The sequence below is a fragment of the Acanthochromis polyacanthus genome, chromosome 17 (assembly GCF_021347895.1).
Source record: "Acanthochromis polyacanthus isolate Apoly-LR-REF ecotype Palm Island chromosome 17, KAUST_Apoly_ChrSc, whole genome shotgun sequence".
Taxonomy (NCBI): Eukaryota; Metazoa; Chordata; class Actinopteri; family Pomacentridae; genus Acanthochromis; species Acanthochromis polyacanthus.
The window spans coordinates 10,686,648-10,709,269 of record NC_067129.1 but is presented as its reverse complement, the minus strand read 5'-3'; the positions used below and the strand labels follow the sequence as shown (position 1 = coordinate 10,709,269).

Sequence of the window (22,622 nt, the reverse complement as noted above, 5' to 3'; positions counted from 1 at the left end):
GCCTTGCAGCTAGAAGATCCCCGGTTTGTGCCACGGCTTTCCAGGTATCTTTCTGCAAGGAGTTTGCATGTTATCTCTGTGGGTACTGCGGGTGCTCCAGCTTCCTTTTATGGTCCAAAAAACACGCTCAAGTTGTCCATAGGTGTGAATTTGAGTGTGACTGTTTGTCTGTATATGTAGCGATAGACTGGTGATCTGTCCTTCACATCAAGCCAGCTGGGATAGACTCCAGCAACCCTGCGACCCTAATGAGGATTTAGCGGTGTATAGCTGATGGATGGATGTGTACCTAATTAAGTGGATGGTTGTTCCTGCCGTTGTGAAGTAGAGGCTTCACACTTGAGTGTATTGACAAGTCTTTCCCACTAGGGGGGGATGTCGCATATAGGATAGAGTTGCTGTGGTCTGCTTCTCTGCCAACATGTCTGCAGGATCAATTAATTCCACAACCCTGGACAGAACTGTGGTGCAGCAACGTAGTGACATTAATTTTATCTTAAAGGTTTGTACCAATTATATGAACGTGAGAAAAAAGACATAGATGGAGGAGATCAGTAACTGTTCACTGAAATCCATCGAGTTTGTGTGTTGGTTGCAGTCTGGATTTAATATCCCGGTCCTCAGCTTAAGTGTGTTTTTCTTTTCTTAAAAGCTAGATTCCACTCAAAGATAAGAAGTTGTGTCCAAAGGGAGGAGGCTCTCTGGAAGTGTGCTCAGCCTCCTGTCATCTCTGGGATTGCTGAGGTCTTGTGAGTTCATGAGAAGTGAGTAAATCTGTGATTTACAGTAAAGATCATTTTCAGAACAAAATTAATTTCTTTTGATCGCAAATCACTGAAAATAATAAAGAACCCTTCAGGTGACAATTAAGTTTTGAAATTGTTGACATGTTCACATGGTGTTTTTTCTGAGCTAGAAGACTAATCATGAGCCAAGTAGTCAGTCGGTGCCATGATTTCTGCCATAAAACTGCAGCGTAGCAAAGACAGACTCAAAAACGTGGATTCAGACTCCTAGGGTTTCAGACAAGCCTAAAAAACCATTCCTTTTTCAGAGCTGGGTTCCATTTCTAACATGTATGGTTGAATTAGTCCAATACTACAACTTGTGTACCGTAAAGTAGTTTTATAGTGTGTGAGGAGAGTCATAAATGGGATAGTGTGCTCAAGCTGCAGCGATTGGAGAGGAGTAGTAACAGCAAGAAGTGGGGACTATATAGACCCACACATTCTAGAGGAAACAGAGCAGTAAAGAGTGTAGAAATTCCTCACATTCAGGAGTTCATTCATTTGCAGGTCCCTATCTTGCTGTATTCTAGATTAAACACGTGCCTCGTACGCTCTGTCTGTGGTCCCATTTGTGAAACGATAGCTCTTCTTTCAATGCACATGCCGCTTGAAGCACACCTGTTCATGTTCAGAAGCCAAGACTGTACATGACGACATCCAGGGGAGCCTGTTTCATGATGAGTTTTCGCTTTGAAGCCGTATCAGATCTGGCTTCAGTGATGAGATACTGTGGGGAAATGTTGGGACCTGGTAAGAGTTGAGATGAAGAACGCCGAACATGACAGCAGGGAGCATGAAAAGAGAGGAGAAGCACAAATGGGAGTCCGAGGGAGGAAAGGTTGGTGCAAATGATGAATCCACATCATAAAAGTAAAAAAGGGAGGTGAGTGGTATCTCAGGAGGAATGTGATAAAAATACATTCCAGTTTCTGTCAAGCACAGAGTTAAGTGCAAAGCTATGATCTACACGGATTCCTAATATGACTCTTTGAGAATGGTTTCAAATGATATTTTCTTGCCTATTAAGACCTTTCAGTCATTTTGTTCCCAAATGTCTCAAGGACAGATATTAGAGGTGCACTAAGGGCCTGAATGCAAACTATTAGAACTTTCACTTAGTTACTAAGCATCTGCCTTTCTTTATGTGTATCTTTTGCTCTATGTACCACAGCATTAACACACTTTAACGAGAATCTGACACTTAGGAGTTGGAGGCAATGTAAAGTTTGAATCACAGGGTGTCCTTGGTGCTCTGGGATGTGATGGTGGTCAAGAAATTCATGAAAAATTCACGTGAAACAACATGAGGGAGGAGGAGACAATGAGCATGGAGCTGGAGTCAGAGCTGGAGGAAGGAGTTTGACAAAACAGAAGGGTGTGTGTGGGTGAGACCAGGACGTAATGGTATGGAAAAGACAGTGAGGGAGTAAAACAAGGGAGTGGGTGTGTTAGAGGAAGAGAGAGAGGGAGAGAGAGAGAGGGAGCGAGAGAGAGAGAGAGAGAGAGAGAGAGAGAGAGAGAGGAGGTTGTTGGTATAAAAGCTCCCTCTCTCACGTGTGCTCCCATATCTCCTGTGTATTTTTGGGGGGGTAACGGGTGTATGTGTGTGTGTGTGTGCGTGTTATTTAAAAGACAAGAGGAGTGTGTGTTTGTGCCCTCGCAGTACAGAGGACTGATAACTGACCAGGATGCATCAGCTGCCAGTGGTGACCTTAGTGCTGGTGGCGCTCTGCTCTCTGGGGAGCGTCGACTCCTCAGCCTATGACAAGATAGTCACTCACAGCCGCATACGGGCCAGGAATGAAGGGTAAGGAGACGGGGGAGCAATATTTAAAGTTTACTCTTTTGCAAATAACTCACGCTTTTAACTGCATGTTTCTATGAGGGTGCATTTGTTATGTCATAAATTGCGTTTGATAGGTGATATGTGAACTCCTCAGTATGTCAGATTTGTTATTTGTGCTGGTTTTGGAGGTGGTTTTTAACACACATAGCAGACCTGATCACAATTTGATAAACAGGTCAGCCACACTGATGAAAGTATTGATTAAAGCCAACATGGAAAATTCAATACTGTCTCTCCCTTTCATTCAATCTTCCACTATAAAAAAAAATATGCATAAGTCAGTATCTAAAAATTGAACTGAATTGAAAATTTAAATAGCTGTTGTAATGGGCATGCTGAAATTAACTTACAATAATAAAAGCTAATAGGAAAAAGTTCTAATTATTACGTTAGTTGTTAGTTTAATTATTAGCCAGTTTCTAATATGCATTGCTAAGAACACAAACATCTGCATTTTTTTTCGTACCCATATGCTTTCTGTTTCATACATCCACTCAACAACCCCCCACATCTTCTCATCTTATCGTCCTTCATCCTCCCTCTCCCCTCCCCTCCCCCGCCCTCACCCACTCCCACATCCTGGCCTTTCCCTCCTCACCCTGCTTTTTCCCTTCCTTTGTCACTCCCTCATCCCGCTCTCCTCCCTCCTCTTACAGACCCAATGTGTGCGCTCTGCAGCAGGTCCTGGGCACCAAAAAGAAGTACTTCAGCACATGCAGGAACTGGTACAAAGGCTCCATCTGTGGCAAGAAGGCGTAAGTCTGTACCTAAAGGCTTAACGACTGACTGACATGCTTTTCTTATTACCTGCACCAAATCCAAAGTCCAAATCATTCCCCGCTTTCACACATTATTCCCACAGTGAGCGTCATTTTCTCAACCAGCCAGACAAGCATCAATATCTGACGTTTCAGATGGATTTCCCCTCCACACTAACATCCTCACCTTGTAGTGTAACAGAATCAGCAGACATCAACTCTGTTTTGACCCCATTTATCTGGATCTGGTGGACATTTTCACTGCACATACCTACATTTATACGTCTCTTGCATCTGGATTTTACACTCTCACTTTCCTAAACATGGAACCTCTGTATGCACACTTGCTTAGTTTTCGTCCTCATTCACCTCTTCCTTCCTCTCAAGTCTGGACATGCTCCATAGCCTGCTGGCCAGGGATTTACTTCTATTGTAGGCCTGTTGATGTTGTAAATGCTTCCCAACAATGATTGATGCTTGAAATCCAGCATGTTTCAGGTACTCAGGGAAAACATCCGTCTTTGTGCTTTTTAGTGCATGTATGCAGTTGTGTGGAACAGACGACATATTTCATCTTTAGTTCCAGTAGATTTAGGTTCTTGGCCAGTGTAGCAAGTACTTGATTTGTGCTACATGTGTGTGAATGGGGCGTTTGTGTGAATGAAAAGAAGTTGCTCTTTATTTTTGAGGCGATATGTCCTTTGAGCGAGCCGTAAGAAACTAAGAATATTTTTAATGGTGCTGGTTAACGGTGACAATTTATGCAGTTTTGGACCTCAGTGGTGCTGGTTTGAACTTGTTAAAAAGCCAACATTTGTTTAGGGAAGGGCATGCTGTTGGCTGATTTAAGTCAGCGTAATCTTTTCTTGTGACATAATGTGTAGAATGAATTGATTAGCACTGTAAAAAGATGTGGAGTGTAAGGCTCGGCTGGAGCTCATCTGCCTTGTGGGTGGCCAAGTGTAGCGGGAGAGAGAAGAAATAAGCTCTTTCCCACTTAGTCTCTGTCATTAACACACATGCACAAACAAGAGTACAATGCAGGCACACACACACCTTTAGAACTCACTTGTAGATAAGTCTGAAAAAGAGGAGATAAGATAGGAGAGACAATGGATAAAAGCATGATTTGAGTGTAGGGGTGCGTCATTTACTCCAGCACGTAGAGATCATATTACATGGAATCACCCAGGATTTAATAATAAAAGATAAGATGAAATCACATGAGGGTGCAAAGCAGGAGGGTAATAAGGGTTTCTAAGGAACAAAATATGTTTGATTGTTTGTTGTCTTTGGGATTAACAAAGTCTGATAAATTTACACCACATTTGAAGAATCCCATTTAACAGTTTCTTTGATGATTTTTTTTAAAGTTGAAATAAAATTGACTACGATCAGGTATATAAAAGCTTTAGTTTGAATGCAGAAAAAAATGAATGAAATATGCCTTCAGTAACAACCTACAAACAACATCACATCAACCATCAATAATATAAATATTTTTGTGAAAAAGCATTCAAAGTATTCATATTTTCCATCAGCAAGCAAATAAACAAATAGCAATGTGAATAAAATACAACTGAAACAGACCATCAATGCAGTAAATTCACTCCCTCTGCCTCTGTCTGTGGTCACACTGAGAACATTGTTCAGCAGCAGTGGAGGGAATCCACCCAGCTGTGGTTATGTCTGACTGGGATTTGGTGTTGATGAGAGATTAGGACACGAGTGTGTGAGGCTATTTGCAGAGTTCACAGTGGGTTGGTGCAGAAACAAGGTGGTGTCAGAACAAACTATGAGGGACCCTGCAGTGAATCACTTAAAGCAATTGTCACAGAGGACAAATGATGTTTATACACTGCAATGTTTTCTCTTAATTATTTACTTTTGATGTAATGATACCATGGAGATTTCATGATGTCTTAATTCCACCTTGAATAGAGCTGCTGGAAGTTCAGGTGGAAGCAATTTTCTTCAAAGCAGGGAATTTTTAGGTTGTGGATTCAACATGCATGGAGCATATGATTAATAATTGTAGTTGATCCACAGTAATGCCAGAGAAATTGTAAAATTTTGCAGTTAAAATTTACAGTCCAACTTCTCGTGTGTATGTAAACATAAATATAAAAAACAATATTTGCACAGTATTTAGGGAGGATGAGCAAACACGACAGACTCTAGAGTATTGATTATGTAACAGAAAAAAACTGTAATGTTTTCATGCGATGCCAGACAACCCCCCAGCTAGTGTTTCTGTGCAACTACAGTATGTGTGCACCATGTTTGCACATCTGCTCATCTGGCAGCCACATTGAGCTGTTTCATGCAGCGACGCTGCCAGAGGTCTGGTCGCAGCGCACCGGCTAGCTGTGTCTCTGGTGTCTACTCCATCTATTATCCTGTCAGAGCACAGCTGGGGAGCGATGACTTCATGCCTTCCTGACATCCAGTCTTGCGTGGATAATTTTCTATTTTGCATTATAGAAATTAGCGTCAAAGTCTAAAATGATTGCTGTATAAGCAACATGGCCATTGCACATAAAACAGCTTGGTTTTCAGTGTCATCCCACACATTTCCATAACCACACAAATGTCCATTAAAGTGGATTACAGCGGTAGCCAAAACATGTGAGTCATTTGAGGAAGTTGAGGGGAGAAAGTGAGTGATGCTGCTTTTTTTGGTGTGTATGTTTGAAGTAGGCTAAAAGGGGAGTAATTTCTTTTTGCATAATATATCACTACTGTTCATTCATGCAAAGAAAGCAAACAGTTATTTGTTCTGGATGTGAGTTATGTACAAAAAGCCCTGTATTCATATAGAAACAGTATTTCCATGGTAAAACAGAGAACAGGAAAGCTTCGGGCTCTGCATCAAATACACTGAATGTGTAATGAGCTCCAAGGAGACTTCTCTAAACAAATCTCCTCAGTAAACACACTGAAAGCTCCAACTGGAACCCATAAAGTGCTTCGGGTTAAACCCCAATTAAATTGATTCAAGAGCTCAGTGGCTGTTTCTCTGGTGGATCGCTGTTAAGCATCCAATGTTGACTCACTTCCTAGTTTGTTAGCATCCTGGAAGATGTGTGTTAACTTTAGAAGTCCCAAACAAACTTTATGTGAAAAACATAATTCATCTCCTCCCTTAAACCTACATTACTGACTTGTGGCTCACAATATCAGCCTCCTCTCACCTCAGACTACCATTCAAGTGCAACATGAGTTCTTGCAAAGCGAATGAGCTGATAGAGGAGTGTGAGTCAACTGCACACCTCATTTGGCGTTCTGAGTGTTCGCAGGTCCTCCCAGTTTCCTGCCAGGATGTTTCTGCTTCTTTGAGCTCTGTTTTCTCAAATTTTCATAAGCTGCTCCTTCCACACCAAAATCTAAATCTATTTGATGGACACAAGAAGCTGACTGTATATAAAGATTTGTTTTTCCTAATAGCTTCCCCGGGAATTAGATTAATGGCCCAGAAGAAAGGGCCAAGGGGTCAGCAGACAGCTCTGTCTGGTTTCCATGTTAGCACAGTTACAGTATCTGAACATGAACTCTATAATGTAAATCTTTGACTTCTTTTGGAATGTGGTGGCTGTTTCTGTAAAGTTTCTCTGACTGTGGGGCTGGATTTGACTAAGGCAGGAGCCCACTGAAATGATTTTAGGAAGCAGAATAGTTTGGAGTTCAGAGTTGCTTACTAATAATGCACAGCTTTTCAAAGCAATTTATGATTCACAGTCTCAGGATCTGTTTTGATTATGCTGCTAACAAATAGCTGTTGCTGTACTTTTTTCTTATATTAGGTTCTTTCATTTGCTGGGTTTATTGCTGTTGCGTGATCTATTGGGAAATATATTGGCTGACCATTGAAGCAAATGTCTTGTCGAAGTTTTTTTAAAGTCAGCCCAGCTCTTCTCTGTGATTGGCCTGTTGGGAGCTGTGCGCTGCCAGTTTGCTTGTGGAAGCATTTAATGAATCACTTTCCTGTTAATTGTGTGTTTATTGCCGTTTTCAAAGACGTTTTCTTATGTCATCATTTCTTCGCTTTTAAATTCCAAATGAGCTTTGCGTGATAATGTATTTATTAATGGATGATGGATGTTTTCACTGAATCCAAACAGTCGTCATTCTCTTATAAATGCCAAAGCTGTTTTTCTTTTTCCCTGCTGTCATTACTGCTTTGTTTATCTGGCAATGTCTTTTGTTCTTTCAACTTAAAATACATTCAGATTGCATCGTGGTCTGTTTTATTTTTACTTATGCCATTGCAAAAACAGTAAAACATTCTAATGTACAATTCTATTACAACAACAGTATTGATCTTTTGTCCATTGTACACAAGGATAAAATTAACTTCTTGTCTTTATTTTCTTTTTCACAATCAATAATGGGCTGCACAGTGGCTTGGTGGTTAGCAATTTTACCTTGCAGCTACAAGATCCCCGGTTTGCATCCTTCCTTCCCAGGATCTTTCTGCATGGAGTTTGCATGTTCTCCCTGTGCATGTGTGGGTTTTCTCTGGGTACTCTGACTTCTTCCCACAGTCCAAAAACACTCTGAGGTTAATTTGTAACTCTAAATTGTCCCTAGGTATGAATGCAAGTGTGATTGTTTGTCTGTATATGTTGGCCTATGATAGACTGGTGACCTGTCCAGGGTGTCAGCTAGGATAGACTCCAGTATTAAGCGGTGTGTAGATATTGGATGGATGATCAATAATCCACAGATTCACATATGAGTCTCTTTTTACTTTGGCAGTGTGGTCATATATGAATGCTGTCCTGGGTACATGAAGCTGGAGGGCATGAGAGGATGCCCTGCAGGTAAGTGGCTCACACCACAGCCCAAATCCAGTCCAGTAGTATTATTCTCTTTGGCAACTATTGTTTCAAATTCAACTCAAAATGTCAATTTGCTTTTATAATAACCTCCCTGCCATCCCACAGTGGCTCCTATCGACCATGTTTATGGCACGCTTGGCCTTGTAAAGGCTACAACCACACAACAATACTCGGATATATCCAAGCTGAGAGAGGAAATCGAGGGCAAAGGTTCCTTCACCATGTTTGCACCAAGCAATGATGCCTGGGATCAGCTGGAGCCTGTGAGTAAACTGAACATTTAAGAGCTTTTCTAAAAGAGCACAAGTGCAGTAACATCACACACACACTCCACCCACACACACACACACACTGCCTTTTGATTAATGTTGGGATTTCCAAAGGATGTACGAGCTGCACTGGTGAGCAACGTGAACATCGAGCTGTACAACGCTCTTCACTTCCACATGGTGAACCGTCGTCTTGTGACCAAAGACCTGAAGAATGGCATGACTCTTACCTCCATGTACAATGACCAGGGGCTCTACATCAATCACTATTCAAATGGGGTCAGTTTATGCACAAACTCGCACCAATGCTTGAATTTTCTCTTAAATAGGACCTTGACAGTCACAGATGATCTCAGCTTAATAAAACGTTCCCTCTCTGTGAAGGTTGTGACAGTGAACTGTGCCAGGATCATCTATGGTAACCAGGTGGCCACAAACGGTGTGGTGCATGTGATCGATCGGGTGATCAGCGCTGTGGGTAACACCATCAAGAATATACTGGATGTCAACGAGGACCTCTCCTCTTTCAGCGTAAGTTAAATCTACGCTGTTCTGGAGAAAGCATTTACAAAATGTATCAAAAAGCAATCGCAGCAAAGCAACAGCATCAGTTTTTGCTTCTCTCAGAGCGACAAAAAATGCTTTTCTTCCCAGGCTGCAGCAATAGCTTCTGAAATGATGGACAAGCTGGACCAACCTGGCCAGTTTACTCTGTTTGCTCCAACTAATGCAGCCTTTGACAAACTGAGCCCAGGCTACCTGGAGCGGATCATGGGAGACAAGACTATTATTGCAGGTACAACATGAGATGCACTCATGATGAGGTAAAAAAGGAGCTTATTCTTTGCACTCCACCCACAGTTGAAACTTTCACATATACAGTGACATACACTGATGGGCCACAACAATAAAATGACCACCAGGTGAAGTGAATAATATTGATCGACTCAAAACAATGCAATGTTCTGTTGAGAACCGTTGAGTCCTGTGGATGTTCCTTTGACATACCAACCATCTGAACATTATTGCAGACCATGCACACCCCCCTATAGCACTCCCGAACAGCAGCAGCCTCTCCCAGCAGGACAATACATCCTGCCACACTGTAAAAAAAACTTCTTAGGAACAACTTGAGGAACCCAGAGGAACTTAAAGACATTGACCAGGTGTCCAAACTCCTCAGTGCCTTGACAATTAAGAGATGTTTTGGCACGGGGGACTGACACAATTTTTAGGCAGGTGGTTTTACTGTTGTGGCTGATGAGTGTGTATAAACATCATCTAGATGAACTGGCAGACATTTGCCAGTTCATGCATGCATTTGCAGTTAGTAATTTGCCCCAGTAGTTGTAATGAATTTTGGAAGTCCATGACTTTTTCTCCAACACCATGCCGAGTTTCACATTTGTTGTTTTTAAGTGAAATTTTTCAATTCCTGGATGGATTTAAATTCCCTGAAGAGAAATATCCTCTTCAGCATGACTTGGAATCACTTTAAGGGCCCGCTCACTTCTAATCAAGTGCCATCATCTGGTTAAAACCTCTTTTTCTTCTTTTAATACACAGTGAATATGAATAATAGGCACACTAATGACCTTCCATCCAGCCCAAGCTGATTTGCTAGCATTCCAAACTAGAACAGTGATCATTGTAAAGAGAGTGTGCCCGATAAACATCAACATGTTTTTTTGAAGGTGTGTGAACATCCTAAAGTTAACAAAGGACCATTGTGCATACCCTCATCCTGACAAGGCTGCTTCCATGGCAGTAGACTCATGCTGATGTTCTGATAACCGGCAACATTACGTTGATGTAAAGTGAGCTTAAACCATACAGACAGCTTGTTGTCCAATATAAAATAAACCACTGAAATGATCTTTCAACCCCATTCTGCAAATTCCTGACAAACGCTTTGTTTAAACATAGGCACCCATCAAATCCTTACAAATAAAGGACTACACACACCCACACACAGATGCACAAGAATGTCCAGACAGCACACAGTGAAAGCAGGGAACAGCGTATCTGCTTATATGCTGAGTAATGGGAATGAGCAGCAAGCAGCTTCCTCTGGGAAACACAATATATCTTCAGATAAACTCATACACTTGGCAACAGGTTTCACTGACCAGTTATGTTAGGACAATCTCCAAAGGCAAGAGAATATTTTTGCTTTGTTTGGGCCACTGAGAAATTTGGCATTCGTACGACACTGATTACATTTTAATTTTTGAGGCTTTGGAAATATTTTTACACATTGCTGTTGAATTGCTGTAATGGGGCAGTCTTGCTAGCTTAGTATGACAGCTGGATTTAGCTGAAGGTGTAATCCAATATGTAAATGTTGATAGAGGTGCCTAAACATTTCAAAAAAGAGCAGACAGAATATCAGTGTGTTTTCTCTGACAACTTTAAATCTTGGATGTAGATTATAAAAATGACTGGAAAAGTCTAGAAGAGTGCAGGCTGATCAGCTCATTATTCTGTTTGCCTCCCACTGTCTCTCTCAGCCCTGGTGAACTATCACCTCCTGAACAGCGTCCAGTGTGCAGAAGCCATCATGGCAGGATCCGTGTATGAGACTGCAGAGGGCAGCACCATCGAGATCGGCTGCGATGGCGACACTCTGACTGTCAATGGCATCAAGATGGTGCTGAAGAAAGACATCGTAGCCTCCAATGGCGTCATCCACCTCATAGATCAAGTGCTCGTCCCAAACTCAGGTAAATCCCAGCCATGAATTTGTTGAAATCATTTGACTGTGCCATTTTTATGTGGTCACCAGCCTGACATGGTTGTATGATTCATACCAGCCAAGGAAGTGATGGAGCTTATTGGAGAGTCCCAGAGCACGTTCAGCGACATGGTGTCCGAACTGGGCTTAGCTGCTGCTCTCAGTGCAAAGACAGAGTACACACTGCTCGCTCCTCTCAACACTGCTTTCACTAGTGAGTTGGACGTCTACATTCATTCTCATGCACAGCAGAGTGGCACAAAGAGAAGATACATTCTGTCCTTCATACATGAATCTTACTGTTTTTAAAGTCACACACAGTACAAAGTTTTAGTAAGGATCTATGGGATCTGATGTTCCCCAGTCATCAATGTTACTGTATGTTTTCTCAGGTGAGGTGATGTCAACAGACCAGAGCCTGCTGAGAGTCATTCTGGAAAATCACATCTTGAAGTTAAAAGTCACCCTGAGCGAGCTCTACAACGGACAGCTGCTGGAAACAATTGCTGGCAAACTGCTCAGAGTCTTCATTTACCGCTCTGTGAGAACTGTGTGTGTGTGTGCGTGTGATGTTACATCAGTGAGTCAAACTGAGTCAAGAAGAAACATGAAAAGAAGATAAATTAGAGGTGAAAGACAATGGAAGGGCAACAGCTTACTGGAAATCTGAAATCCATTACTGGGCCCCTTACCAAGTGTTAACATGATTATGCTGTCTTTTAAATGTAAACAAATGCAGTTAAACAGCTAATTAGTCCAGATGAAGTGTGTTTATGCTCTGGTGGTTCAGTTTGCACAATCATCTGGGTCGGATTTCTTCACAGAGATGCTGTACAGTTGTGTTTGAGTGATCGCAATCAAATAGGAATCCGACAGCCCTCCTCCCTATATAGAAATTGTTACCAGATTTGTACATTGACTTTTACAACTGTGAATTTAGTCTCTGAATGTTCCTCTCTTCATAGGCGGTGTGCATAGAAAATGCATGTATGACACGTGGAGGTAAGGAGGGAACCAATGGGGCTCTCTATCTCATGAGGTCTCTCATCAAACCGGCCGACAAAACACTCTACGAACTCCTGATTGCTGACGGACGATTCAAGTAAGAATAGCATCTTATTTTGCAATACTTTTTAAAAAATGTTTTTATATTATGAATCATATCAGATGTACTCATTAGTTTCCATTGATGTATTGCATGAAGAAACAGAAATGGCAAAATAAAAATAAATAACATTCTCAAAACTGTTTTTACGCTTGCTTGAGGTAATTTTCAGCTTCTTCAAAACAAAATCAATGCACTTCATGGGAGATGGAAACAGCTATTTCAAATAAGCTCTAATGTAGCCAGCCTAACTCTGATCAACTTATTCCGCTTCAAGACATGAAACATGGCCCACTACCAGATGGCATGACAGAACAATTGGAACTTGCCCACTGGCACAAAATTTCAGAAGATCTTTCTCCATTTGCTGCCATAGAAGGATTTGGTTGTTTAACTTTCTTTGAGGTTTTTTGGCAGCAGGCAAACAACCGGGTTTGTTTCCAGTTTGCAACTTCTTCTTCTATTCTTTTCATCACAACCTTGTACCGTGTTCTTTTGATAGCACTTCATAGCCTTGTTAGTTGGCTCCAAAGCAGGTTAACGGAAACACATCTAAGTCCCATGTGAGTTTTTCCACAACTTTTTTTTAGAAACGTATAACATGTGGAGACATGGCTATTGTTTATTTCCTTTCTTCATATTTGTAGGTTTAAAAAAATGCTAGGCTAAATTAACTCTTAAAAACAGACTTGTTCAGTTCATCACAATCTGGTATGACTGGCAGTTTACGATAGCAAACTTTAGCTTTTTTTTTTTTTTTACATTTTGATGTTTTGTTTTGTTTTTTGGTTTAGTTTTAACATGATACTACATGTTGCTTCAGACAGCAGACAAACATTTCAACCAGGGGACATCTTTGTTGCTTCCTGCTTGAGGTCAAATTCTTCTCACTTTCAGTCACTTTATAATTTGCGTCTTTACAGCAGCAGACAAATAAAGTCTTTAAGTGAGAATTTAGGTTGTGACATAGGCATAATTAAAATCTGCATGTCACATTTCATGACTCTATGGTGACATACAGGCAGCAGACGAGGCTTATGGTGGATAATTGAAGGAAGTGACTCTGGGACCACACAAGTCACACAAATCCCAGTCTGACCTTCACTGCCAAAACTCTAATCCTCATGACTAAAAGGACTATTTTTTGGTCCAAGTGAAACATATAATCTGGACTCCGTAGCAGAAGTCATTGTGTCATTATAGTCTGAGCTGTTTTCCTCATGGGGAATATATATATATATAAACCTAATATCCTGACTGACTGGAGTTCTGGCAATGGCTAACATAAACACTCACCGTGACTTAAAAAAATGAAAACTGACAATATAACTACTTAATGTAGAAAAAAAGAAGACTAAAAACGTCTACTGTGTAATATAATGCAGTCACAGAACTCTGAATGTGACAGCAGTGACCATGTGCTTAAATTACCTTTTAATATTATTATTTTCAACCTTTGCGGATAAAAAAAAACATTGCCCACTTTATCATTTCCATAAATCTAAAAGTGCAAAAAAAAAACATCTACTTTCTGCTCTTTAGTGTAGACCTCATTTGACTCCTGAAGTCCTATATGCTTATTCAATAATCTAATGATTTTCTTCCTTCCTTTCAATTGTTTCATTTAAATAAATGTAGGATTTTCCTGTCGCTGATGGAGACAGCAGGTCTGGATGAGCTGCTGAAGCAGGAAGGCTCCTACACCATCTTTGCACCGACTGACGATGCCTTTGATGGCCTCAGTAAAGAGGACTTTGCTCTGCTCAAAAGTGAGTACTCCACTGAAATGACCACATATCCACATCCTTTCATGATCTCCTCTTTTAAAGTTCTGCGATTGTGTCAAGCTTTTTAGTCTTGATGTGGAGTTACATGACATGAAAATAAGTGGAGAAAAGATCAAGGAAGCCAGCTCTCCTGTGTAGTATGAAAATCATGTTAATCATTTGCAATATAATATTGTAAAGTCTTGACTTTGACCTTATGAATTAGCTCTATATGTGTTTAAAACTCTATTCAAATTGTTTGTTTGTGTATTGACAGGTGATCTAAATGCTTTGAGAACCATTCTGCTGTACCACGTCAGTAATGGTATCTTCATCAATGAAGGATTAGAGGGAGGAGTTACCAACCTGCTGAAAACCTTCCAGGGCAACAGCCTGCAAGTTATATCCGTATGTCAACATTTGATTTTGTATTTGCGTCTTGTGAAATAAGTTATTTCCTAAATTTACCCACACTTCGTACAGTCAGTAATGCTCCCTTCTGAGTATAACCGCGATTAAACATCACAAAGTACTTGGCTGACTGCTAGATTACCACTACCTTATAACTAGTCAGTGCAATTTTTGGAGATTGCACCCACCAAAAAATGCATAGAACAATGTATGGAATTGACAAGCAAAGAGGATAATATCCAAGGGTTGGTAATCAAATTTTAAATACCCACATATACATGCATACTAAGCCTCCACCGTGAGACTTAAACTCAGTCTTTCCCCACATTCTCATTTAAGCAATAGCATGAAAGAATCCGTGCTAATCTACTTCAAAGCTGGAGAATATCCTTCAATCTCTGGAGAAAAGCCAAAAGTAATAAAACCTGGCTTCCTGTCATTTCCATCAACGCCTACCCTCGGTACTTACCCACCACTCCCTCCCTCCTATTCAGACACTGTCTACCTGCCGTTTGTTTCTGTCTGCTTTGCTCATCAGTCTCCATGTCGGCTTTGTCATCAGTCCACCCATTACCTCAATTTTGCCTCAAGGTCTCATATCAGTCCTGCAAGACTTCCTTAATGGACACAGGGAAGCTTGTTTGAGATTTTTTTGCCAGTAGGAGGGTGAGCTATTAGGCTTTCAATCAGTTAAGCCAAACAGGGGACAATGATTGATGGAAATTTGCGATAAGACTTTTAAAAACCGAACCGAAGCTGAAAGCGATAGGGCTCAATTTAATGGGTGAGTCAGGGAGAGGGGGAGTGAAACCTGCCACCTGCTCAGCTTGTACATCTACCAGGAGACAATTCAATGATCACAAATGAACCCTAAATGGAATTCCCAGACATCGCTGGGAATAGATTCTAATGCTACGGAATTGGTTTGTGTATAGCCCTTGAAAAACAGATGCCTTCACTGTTTTTTTCCAGGTGAACAACTCTATCCACGTAAATTCTGTGGATGTGCCACACAGCGATCTGATGGCAACAAATGGAGTGATCCATGTGGTGAAGAATGTTCTGTATCCTGGGGGTGAGAACATTATACGATACCTTGCGATGTCGTCTCTCTGCTCGGATGCTTTCTAGTTTGTTTGATACATATCATATGTGACGCTTATAGACCTTCCTGTGGGCCGTCAGGACCTCCTGGTTCTCCTGAGGAAGCTGATTAAGTACATCCAGATTAAGGTAGAGAAAGCAAAAACATATGTGTGTGAATACGTGCAGGACGAAGAGAAATTTGCTACACTGTGTCTGTGTGTTTCTTTTACCTTATTATTTCCATTCTGTTATGCTTTTTGTTCTTTAGTTTGTTTCTGGATTTTCTTACGCTGAGATCCCTCTCACCTTCCTCAGTAAGTTTCTGAGTGCTACTATTGCTGTATGATGTGTAAATATATCAAAACCTGCAACAATTCTAACTAATGTTGCTTCTTTGCAGAGAGGACCATAACAACTACTCATTATATTGGAGGTGAGAGCCACAACTAACCACACGATTAAAAGATCTGAATCAAATTTGGTCATGGAAGAGGTTTAGCATTTTTTTTAAGGAATGTGACTTTCTCTGAAACTGCCTGATGTTTTCACTCAAGATTAAGCATCTGCTCTGACAGTGGAATCCATCCTGCAACCACATGCATATTACATGCTTATCATCATTCCATTAAGGCCTCTTTCCTGGTCTCTCCTCTTCTTTTTCCACTGATTATGCACTCTCTCTACTGCTTAAGTCCACTTGGGCCTCTTGGCATATTGAAGCAGTTCCTTTAGGGATGCGGTAATTAGACTGTCAAAGCATAACAGGGTCAGAGACCATAGAGGATTCTTGGATCTTGCTCTTTCAGCTGGACTGTGTGTAGTGCACTTCCACACAAATGGAAGCGTGCACTGATGTATTGGGTAACATAGGAGAGTTGAAGTCTTTAGAGGTGATTAGGCAAATTACTGAGACTATAGAGTGGAAGGTCTCGGACTCTGGGGTTTGCAGTTTTCTGCTATAAATGAATGCAAATGCTATACTTGATAAAGCTTGGGTTTCTATTTTCCATTGTTTTGGATTCCTAACATTCATTCTTGAGACCACCTGTGTCATTGCACAAAAATAATTTGGAAAAGGAAAACTCATTCTCTGTTTGATCCACTTGTGACAGAGCTTTCAAGTAGACATCACTTTGTTGTATGGGTTCAGGAGAGACAAGATGAGATTTATCACTTTTAAAGAGGCCCTGTCTATGCCTGTTTTAAAGAGAGGTAATTGAGGGTAACTACAGATTTATAATGCACTATTTATCATGGACTTTTTTATGAGGTGCTACAGTATAAGTTCTAAAATAGAGAAACTGTGCTGTAATATCATCCATTGCACAATATTAAATTATACAACTGATTGATGAACCAGACCTTCTGAGTAAGAAGACTGGGGAAACCAAACTAGCAATTCCTCATTTTGCTCTACACCTATATGTCATTTTATTATCTTGTCTGCACAGTCATTAGGTGGAATAATTTATCATCCTGTTGGTATAAATCCTTATAGTAATATTCACTCATCAGGGAAAGTCGAAACAGTTTCAGGCATAAATTACAACAATCTCTTGATGACTTTGAAAGACGGACGTGATTCAGGCTCTGATTACTGAACTGGGCCACGTTTCAAGGGGCCTGAGGCCAAAGATTAGAAAAACCCTCTGATAAAACGCACACATCTGTCAGCTTTCATCTCTTTACGACTTATATAAATACTGTCACGCAAAAATCCTCACTCAGAAGCAGACACTATAAAATAAGTAGAAGAATGTGCCTGGCTGAAGCTTCTGTTGAAACTGATTCAAAGTGGGATTTGTAAGATTTTACTAAGATTTCCTGCCCCAGATGGGAATTTATTGACTGATGTACACGTATCATTTTTCAAGCAGTAGTCATGATTTTCTTCAACTCTAAAGACGTGTAAGTGATATTTAAAATGCAGTCATTCAAAATTATTAATGACGACTAAAGGAGAAAATCAAAACCTGTCCATAGAAAGCAGCTTATTGGACCACAGAGTGTAAAAGCAGCACTTATTAACCTCTTTCTGTTTCAGTGATGCAGTCTAATATCCTGCACAAGCCAGCTTCTGTTTGTTCCGTTACATGTTCTAATCTGCCTCGATTATGGCACACACTGTGCCTCCAGCCTCCCTTTTCACTCCCAATAGACATTGGGAGTGTTTCAGAGATAACATTTCTTTCTATCATTCTGAAGGGATGCTCATGTTACCTCTCCCTCTCTACAGTTCCTGATTCCACAAAGGTGATCAGAGTCATTGAAGGAGAGCCGACCATCACCAAGGTAACGAGAGTCATAGAGACAGAGCCAACAGTCACTAAGGTGGTGGTTGAGGGTGAGCCTGTGATCACCAAGGTAACGAGAGTCATCGAGGGAGACCCATCCATCACTACAGTGACCCGAGTCATGGAGGGGGATCCTTCACGCAGCAAAGTCACTCGAGTCATCGAGGTGGATCCTTCACGCAGCAAAGTCACCCAAGTCATCGAGGGGGATCCTTCACGCAGCAAAGTTACCAGGGTCATTAAGGGAGGGTCTGCCATTACCAAAGTTACAAGAGTTATCGATGGTAAGTTCGGAACTTTTTTAGAAAATGCTTAAATTGTTCATATTTTGAGTTAAGTTCAGTTTGGACATAGATTTGACGGCACAGTGTCTTTCCCTGCAGGTACAGAGGTTGATGCCGATGGAAAGAGGATTACGGGTGAGTTTATTTGATTGTTTAGATCTAAGGACTTTCATGCATCTTCTACCGCTGTTGCAACAAATGCATCCATGGTCCTGTTTTCCACTGAACATCATCATCTCATGTGAACTTCATTTCACACTACCGTTCACATTTCTTTGGTGATCACCACTTGATTCATCAGACATACAGTACTATTTCCATGGTATGTGCCACTTTCACTGTACTTCAGTAACTATTCCTACTTTCTGCTACATATGTATGACTACAGATATTGACAGAAGTCATTGTAATCTCCATGCTACCCATGTTTGAACACAAGCAGTGACTTGATTGGTTTCAACTGCTGGTTTTCCAGCCATTCCTTTATCTTTGACGCTGAGTCTTGCTTTCCACTGGTGCTTCAAAAACAAACCCAACAACCCAGATGGTTCACGTCCTGTGCTGTTGCGGCTGGCTAAGTGCCAGCCAGAGTTTCTGCTGCTGCCTGAGCCTGTCTTTTCAGTTTCTTGACTTCTTTAAAAGCATCCACAGCATTCCTGACTTGACTGAAACAACAGACTGTCGCCGAAGTTCTGAAGTTAGTTTGCACCAGAAAACCAGAAAGGACATATCTGCTGAAGCCAAAAAAAAGTGTCAGTGGCATTGTGGTACAAATAAAGATTTTTTTATAACTACTTTACCAACCCACAAACACACACAAGCAAAAACTAATTGCTGCCCCTAATTAAGATATGCCAAGTCAGATTTAACCAAGCAGAACATCATTACCATGTGTTTGTGGCTGGATCTATCGACAGCAGCGTAACTGCCTACATTTTAAACCACCCTGAAGAAAAACAGCTTATTATGATGTCAATTACTGCTCAGTTTTCTTTTTCTTGATAGTTGCAATTTATGTTACCTATATTTAATCACAGCTGGAGCAGATATATTGCATCTTGGTGGAATCTCTAATAATATGCTGCGTTAACAGACAGGCACATACTGTATGTGTGGCACAAAGAGCACTAGAACAATCTGTTCCTATTAGGATTGTAGAATATAGTTTGACAAGCGTTGGCAAGCCACAACTTAAACATAGCGAACTCATTCTGGTTTATGATGTTTGTCCGGGTTCATTGTGAGGAACATGACGACATAAAGTGAAATCAAACTGTCCGTACATGCTCTTCTCCTGACTGTGGTGCACCATGATTTGGATGTCTGTTCATCTCACCACTTATCCATCTGACTTCATTTCATTGTCCGTGTTCTTGTCTCTCAGAAAAGAATGCTATCATTACTCACATGTGCTGTGTATGCGTGAGCAGGGTGCAAATTATAATGTGCAAGTTGGGGAGGTGGGCACAGCTTATTGGGCCTTTGGTTTTTTGTGGCGCAGGGTTTTTCAGCTGCTTCTCTGCTGTTTTGTAGTTTAGTTTGTGGGCTAAGACACTGAATTTACTCTGATTTCTAAGCTGAGGGCCCCCTGCACACCTGTACTTTGCACCCTGTGCATTTGTGTGGAAGTGTGTGTGCTCATAAATACTGCACATTTGTGCTTGACTTTATGTTGGCGGTGGCGGAGGAGGTGTTTTACGGGGCTTATGTACCTGTCAGTCTGTCCGTCTGTCAGTCAGTACAGTTGCTAAGTCGTTAAATGACTTTCAACACCCTTCTCCGCTGCCCGTCCGAAGGTGGAGCCAGATACACCACGGCGAACGAGCCTCAGATCATTGAGGGTAGGGTGTCCTTACATGAACACTTTATACCTAAAAGGTGTCTTTCATTTGTTTCGTCCTTGAAATTATCATGTTTTTGAATCTGTAGTTATCCTTGTGCGGTGTGGTGGTAAGGAGAATATGATGCACTTTAAATGTAACTCCATGTATGGTTTTGTATAGAAGAAAAAACTTTGTCCTGCGTTTCGCACCTAATTGTTTTGTTTCAAATACTCAGGTCCAGACTTCTCCAAGATCACCACCATCCATGGCAACCCCAGTCTGATCGATGAGGAATCGGAGAGAATTACCAAAATCATTCAAGGTAAATGCTCATAACTGCAGATTTGTATGGATTTTGCATCCAACTGCGCTGACTGACTGTGTTGTATGTTCATTTCACAGAAGGAGGTAAATTTGCTGCTGCCAGGAAAGCTCCAGGTAAGATCACAATTAGGTGATGACGCTTTCTTCAACACCAATGTTGGATGAGCCTGAAAAGAGCTTGCCAAAAACTACATGATCACAGCAGGAAAATATAATTAGAAAAGTCAGCTATCTAACCACAATCTGTCACTCAAGGATTTTCTTTCCGTTATCTGCCTTTGAGTCCTTCCACCTATTCTTCTGATTTCATTTCTTTCCACCTTGACACGTCCTCTCCCTTAATTAACTCCGTCCTCTCTGCCGCACCTTTTGCAGCTGGAATGAGGAGGAGAGCGAGGCTGGTCAGACATCACCACAAACCAAGGGAGTAAGTCCAGCAGAGAGAAAAAACCTTCGGGCTCACCGCAGAGACTGAATGCTTCTCCGACGCTCCTGGTTGAGCGCTGGACGATTGAAAAACTGTGGACCAATAGGGAGAGAGAGCAAATAGGTCTAGCAATTTCTTTTTCCAAACCACCCTTAAGATTGTTTACTACTCCATCTGGACCATACTGTATGTGATAGGCATGATGTGAAATTAGAATACCCTTTTTGTAAGTAATGCAAGTGTGCAAGTAAAATATGAATCTTTGGCATGGGCTAATTGTGGGCGAAAGGTGAGTTATATTCTACCACTGAGAGATATTTTTAAAGGTTTGCTTGTTTTTTTTAACCAGTCAATTTGTAAACAGATAGCTTGGGAAGACTTTTGTATGCTTTTTATGGTGCTCGCATTCAGTACAATGGATGCATTTTAATGAAACAGTGTTTTTGCCTCCATTAGATTTTGTACTGTACTTCTGTAAATTATCACATGGTAATTAAAAAAAGTTACAAAAAACTTTTCCTCAGTTTTCATGATTTCTTTTTCTACAAAACCAAAATCTTTCATGAATGTGAGCTTGACTTGTGAATATTTATATGCAAGTAGGTTCTGCAATCTGTTGTTTGTACCTCAAAAACAAGCGATGTGTGCATAATGACGTGAGAATACTGACTTCCTTTTTTTCAATTTTCTATCATAGTTAATCTTTTTTAGAATACTATTTTTTTCTTATGGCTACCTGCTTTAATAATGTTAAAATTAAGAAGCTTTATCTTCCACCAACACACACCGTCTCTGCATTTCTTTTACATATAAATGTAAATGCTGAAAATCTACATATAATAGTTGTAAAGAACATTTTCTTGGCAAGGAAGAAATTACAGTATTGAACAGCATCCATGTCTAACAGTGAGTATATTTCTTTTGCTCGATGTCTACTAATGTAAAAACACAAAAGCTGAAGCTTTAAAAGAAAAGAAATGTCTAGTTTCTGTTAGAATCCTGAATACAGAACATAATCCAAATTACACAAAATACACTCCGGGAGTCCACAATTTCTTAAGACGATATTTGAATATCTAAGCGTGAGATTAATAATAACTTCTCTAGTTAATTTTCCCAATTGACATCATTGTTTTGTTTTACATATCATTCACATTATCTAAGGTATAAACATAACACTCCTTATCATATTTTACTGTCATTACACGCTTTTCTAATAGTACAATGTGCCGGTAAAAATGTCCAAGAAAAAATCATTGTAGTATTGTCATATTCTATTCTCAACAGAGCCACAGAAAAAAAATGTGAAAAAAAATACAAGTTTCTCAATCATCCTCACAAATGTTTTAATCAACACAAACAGTCTTAACAACATTTGACCGTATCAAACACTCTTCTTCTGTAGACCCGCTGCTGGCTTTGGGCAGCCACTTGTGTGTGTCACATGACTTGATTTGGCTTTTGCATCTCCTCATTAGTAGATATCTGCATGCTGAGAAGATGCACCCAAAACCATACCAGACTGGAGGAATTGCGTAATAGTTACACAATGTACTATTTTTGCTGCATCACATGTACATGCACATGTGTATGTAATATCACACAAATGTGCATCTACTGAACTCATATTTTCCTGCATTATTTTCACTTTTCCTTTCGAGAAGCAAAGCAACATGGGATAGAGAGCTGACTTTTACGAAATAGCTCTCCATGCGTTGTGTAGCTCTTTTGCGATATCATTCAAACGATCTGTGGCAGCTCACAACAAAGACTTAAAGGTTGTAAAGTAAAGAACTGCTGGCTTAACATTTAACATCTCAGAGTCCAGATTCCAAGGTCGTGAAAAGAGGTCAACATTGTAAATGG

The 22,622-nt window shown here is 40.6% G+C and overlaps 1 protein-coding gene across 2 annotated transcripts; it reads left to right on the top strand.

The window, feature by feature from the left end:
- Nucleotides 1-961: 961 nt before the first annotated feature.
- LOC110962106 (periostin) lies at nt 962-21,273 on the top strand. Of its 2 annotated transcripts, XM_022209997.2 has the most exons (23): nt 962-2,595; nt 3,291-3,389; nt 8,151-8,215; nt 8,339-8,496; nt 8,617-8,781; nt 8,887-9,033; nt 9,157-9,298; nt 11,013-11,225; nt 11,316-11,450; nt 11,629-11,777; nt 12,202-12,338; nt 13,980-14,110; nt 14,385-14,515; nt 15,491-15,593; nt 15,684-15,751; nt 15,873-15,918; nt 16,005-16,037; nt 17,841-18,182; nt 18,282-18,317; nt 19,979-20,023; nt 20,241-20,327; nt 20,408-20,443; nt 20,705-21,273. In XM_022209997.2, exons 1-23 carry the CDS (start codon nt 2,477-2,479, stop codon nt 20,758-20,760), a joined length of 2,643 nt encoding a protein of 880 aa, XP_022065689.1. In that variant the 5' UTR covers nt 962-2,476; the 3' UTR covers nt 20,761-21,273. The 2 variants fall into 2 exon arrangements, with proteins under 2 accessions (XP_022065689.1, XP_022065698.1); XM_022210006.2 differs by lacking the exon at nt 19,979-20,023.
- The last annotated feature ends 1,349 nt before the right edge of the window (nt 21,274-22,622 follow it).

What these genes read in the sequence shown, in the direction of transcription:
- LOC110962106 (XM_022209997.2), top strand. Translation starts at nt 2,477, where the DNA reads ATGCATCAGCTGCCAGTGGTGACCTTAGTGCTGGTGGCGCTCTGCTCT. An exon ending in CATGAGAGGATGCCCTGCAG is followed by an intron (nt 8,216 to 8,338) that starts GTAAGTGGCTCA and finishes GCCATCCCACAG; the next exon opens with TGGCTCCTATCGACCATGTT. An exon ending in GATCCCTCTCACCTTCCTCA is followed by an intron (nt 15,919 to 16,004) that starts GTAAGTTTCTGA and finishes GCTTCTTTGCAG; the next exon opens with AGAGGACCATAACAACTACT.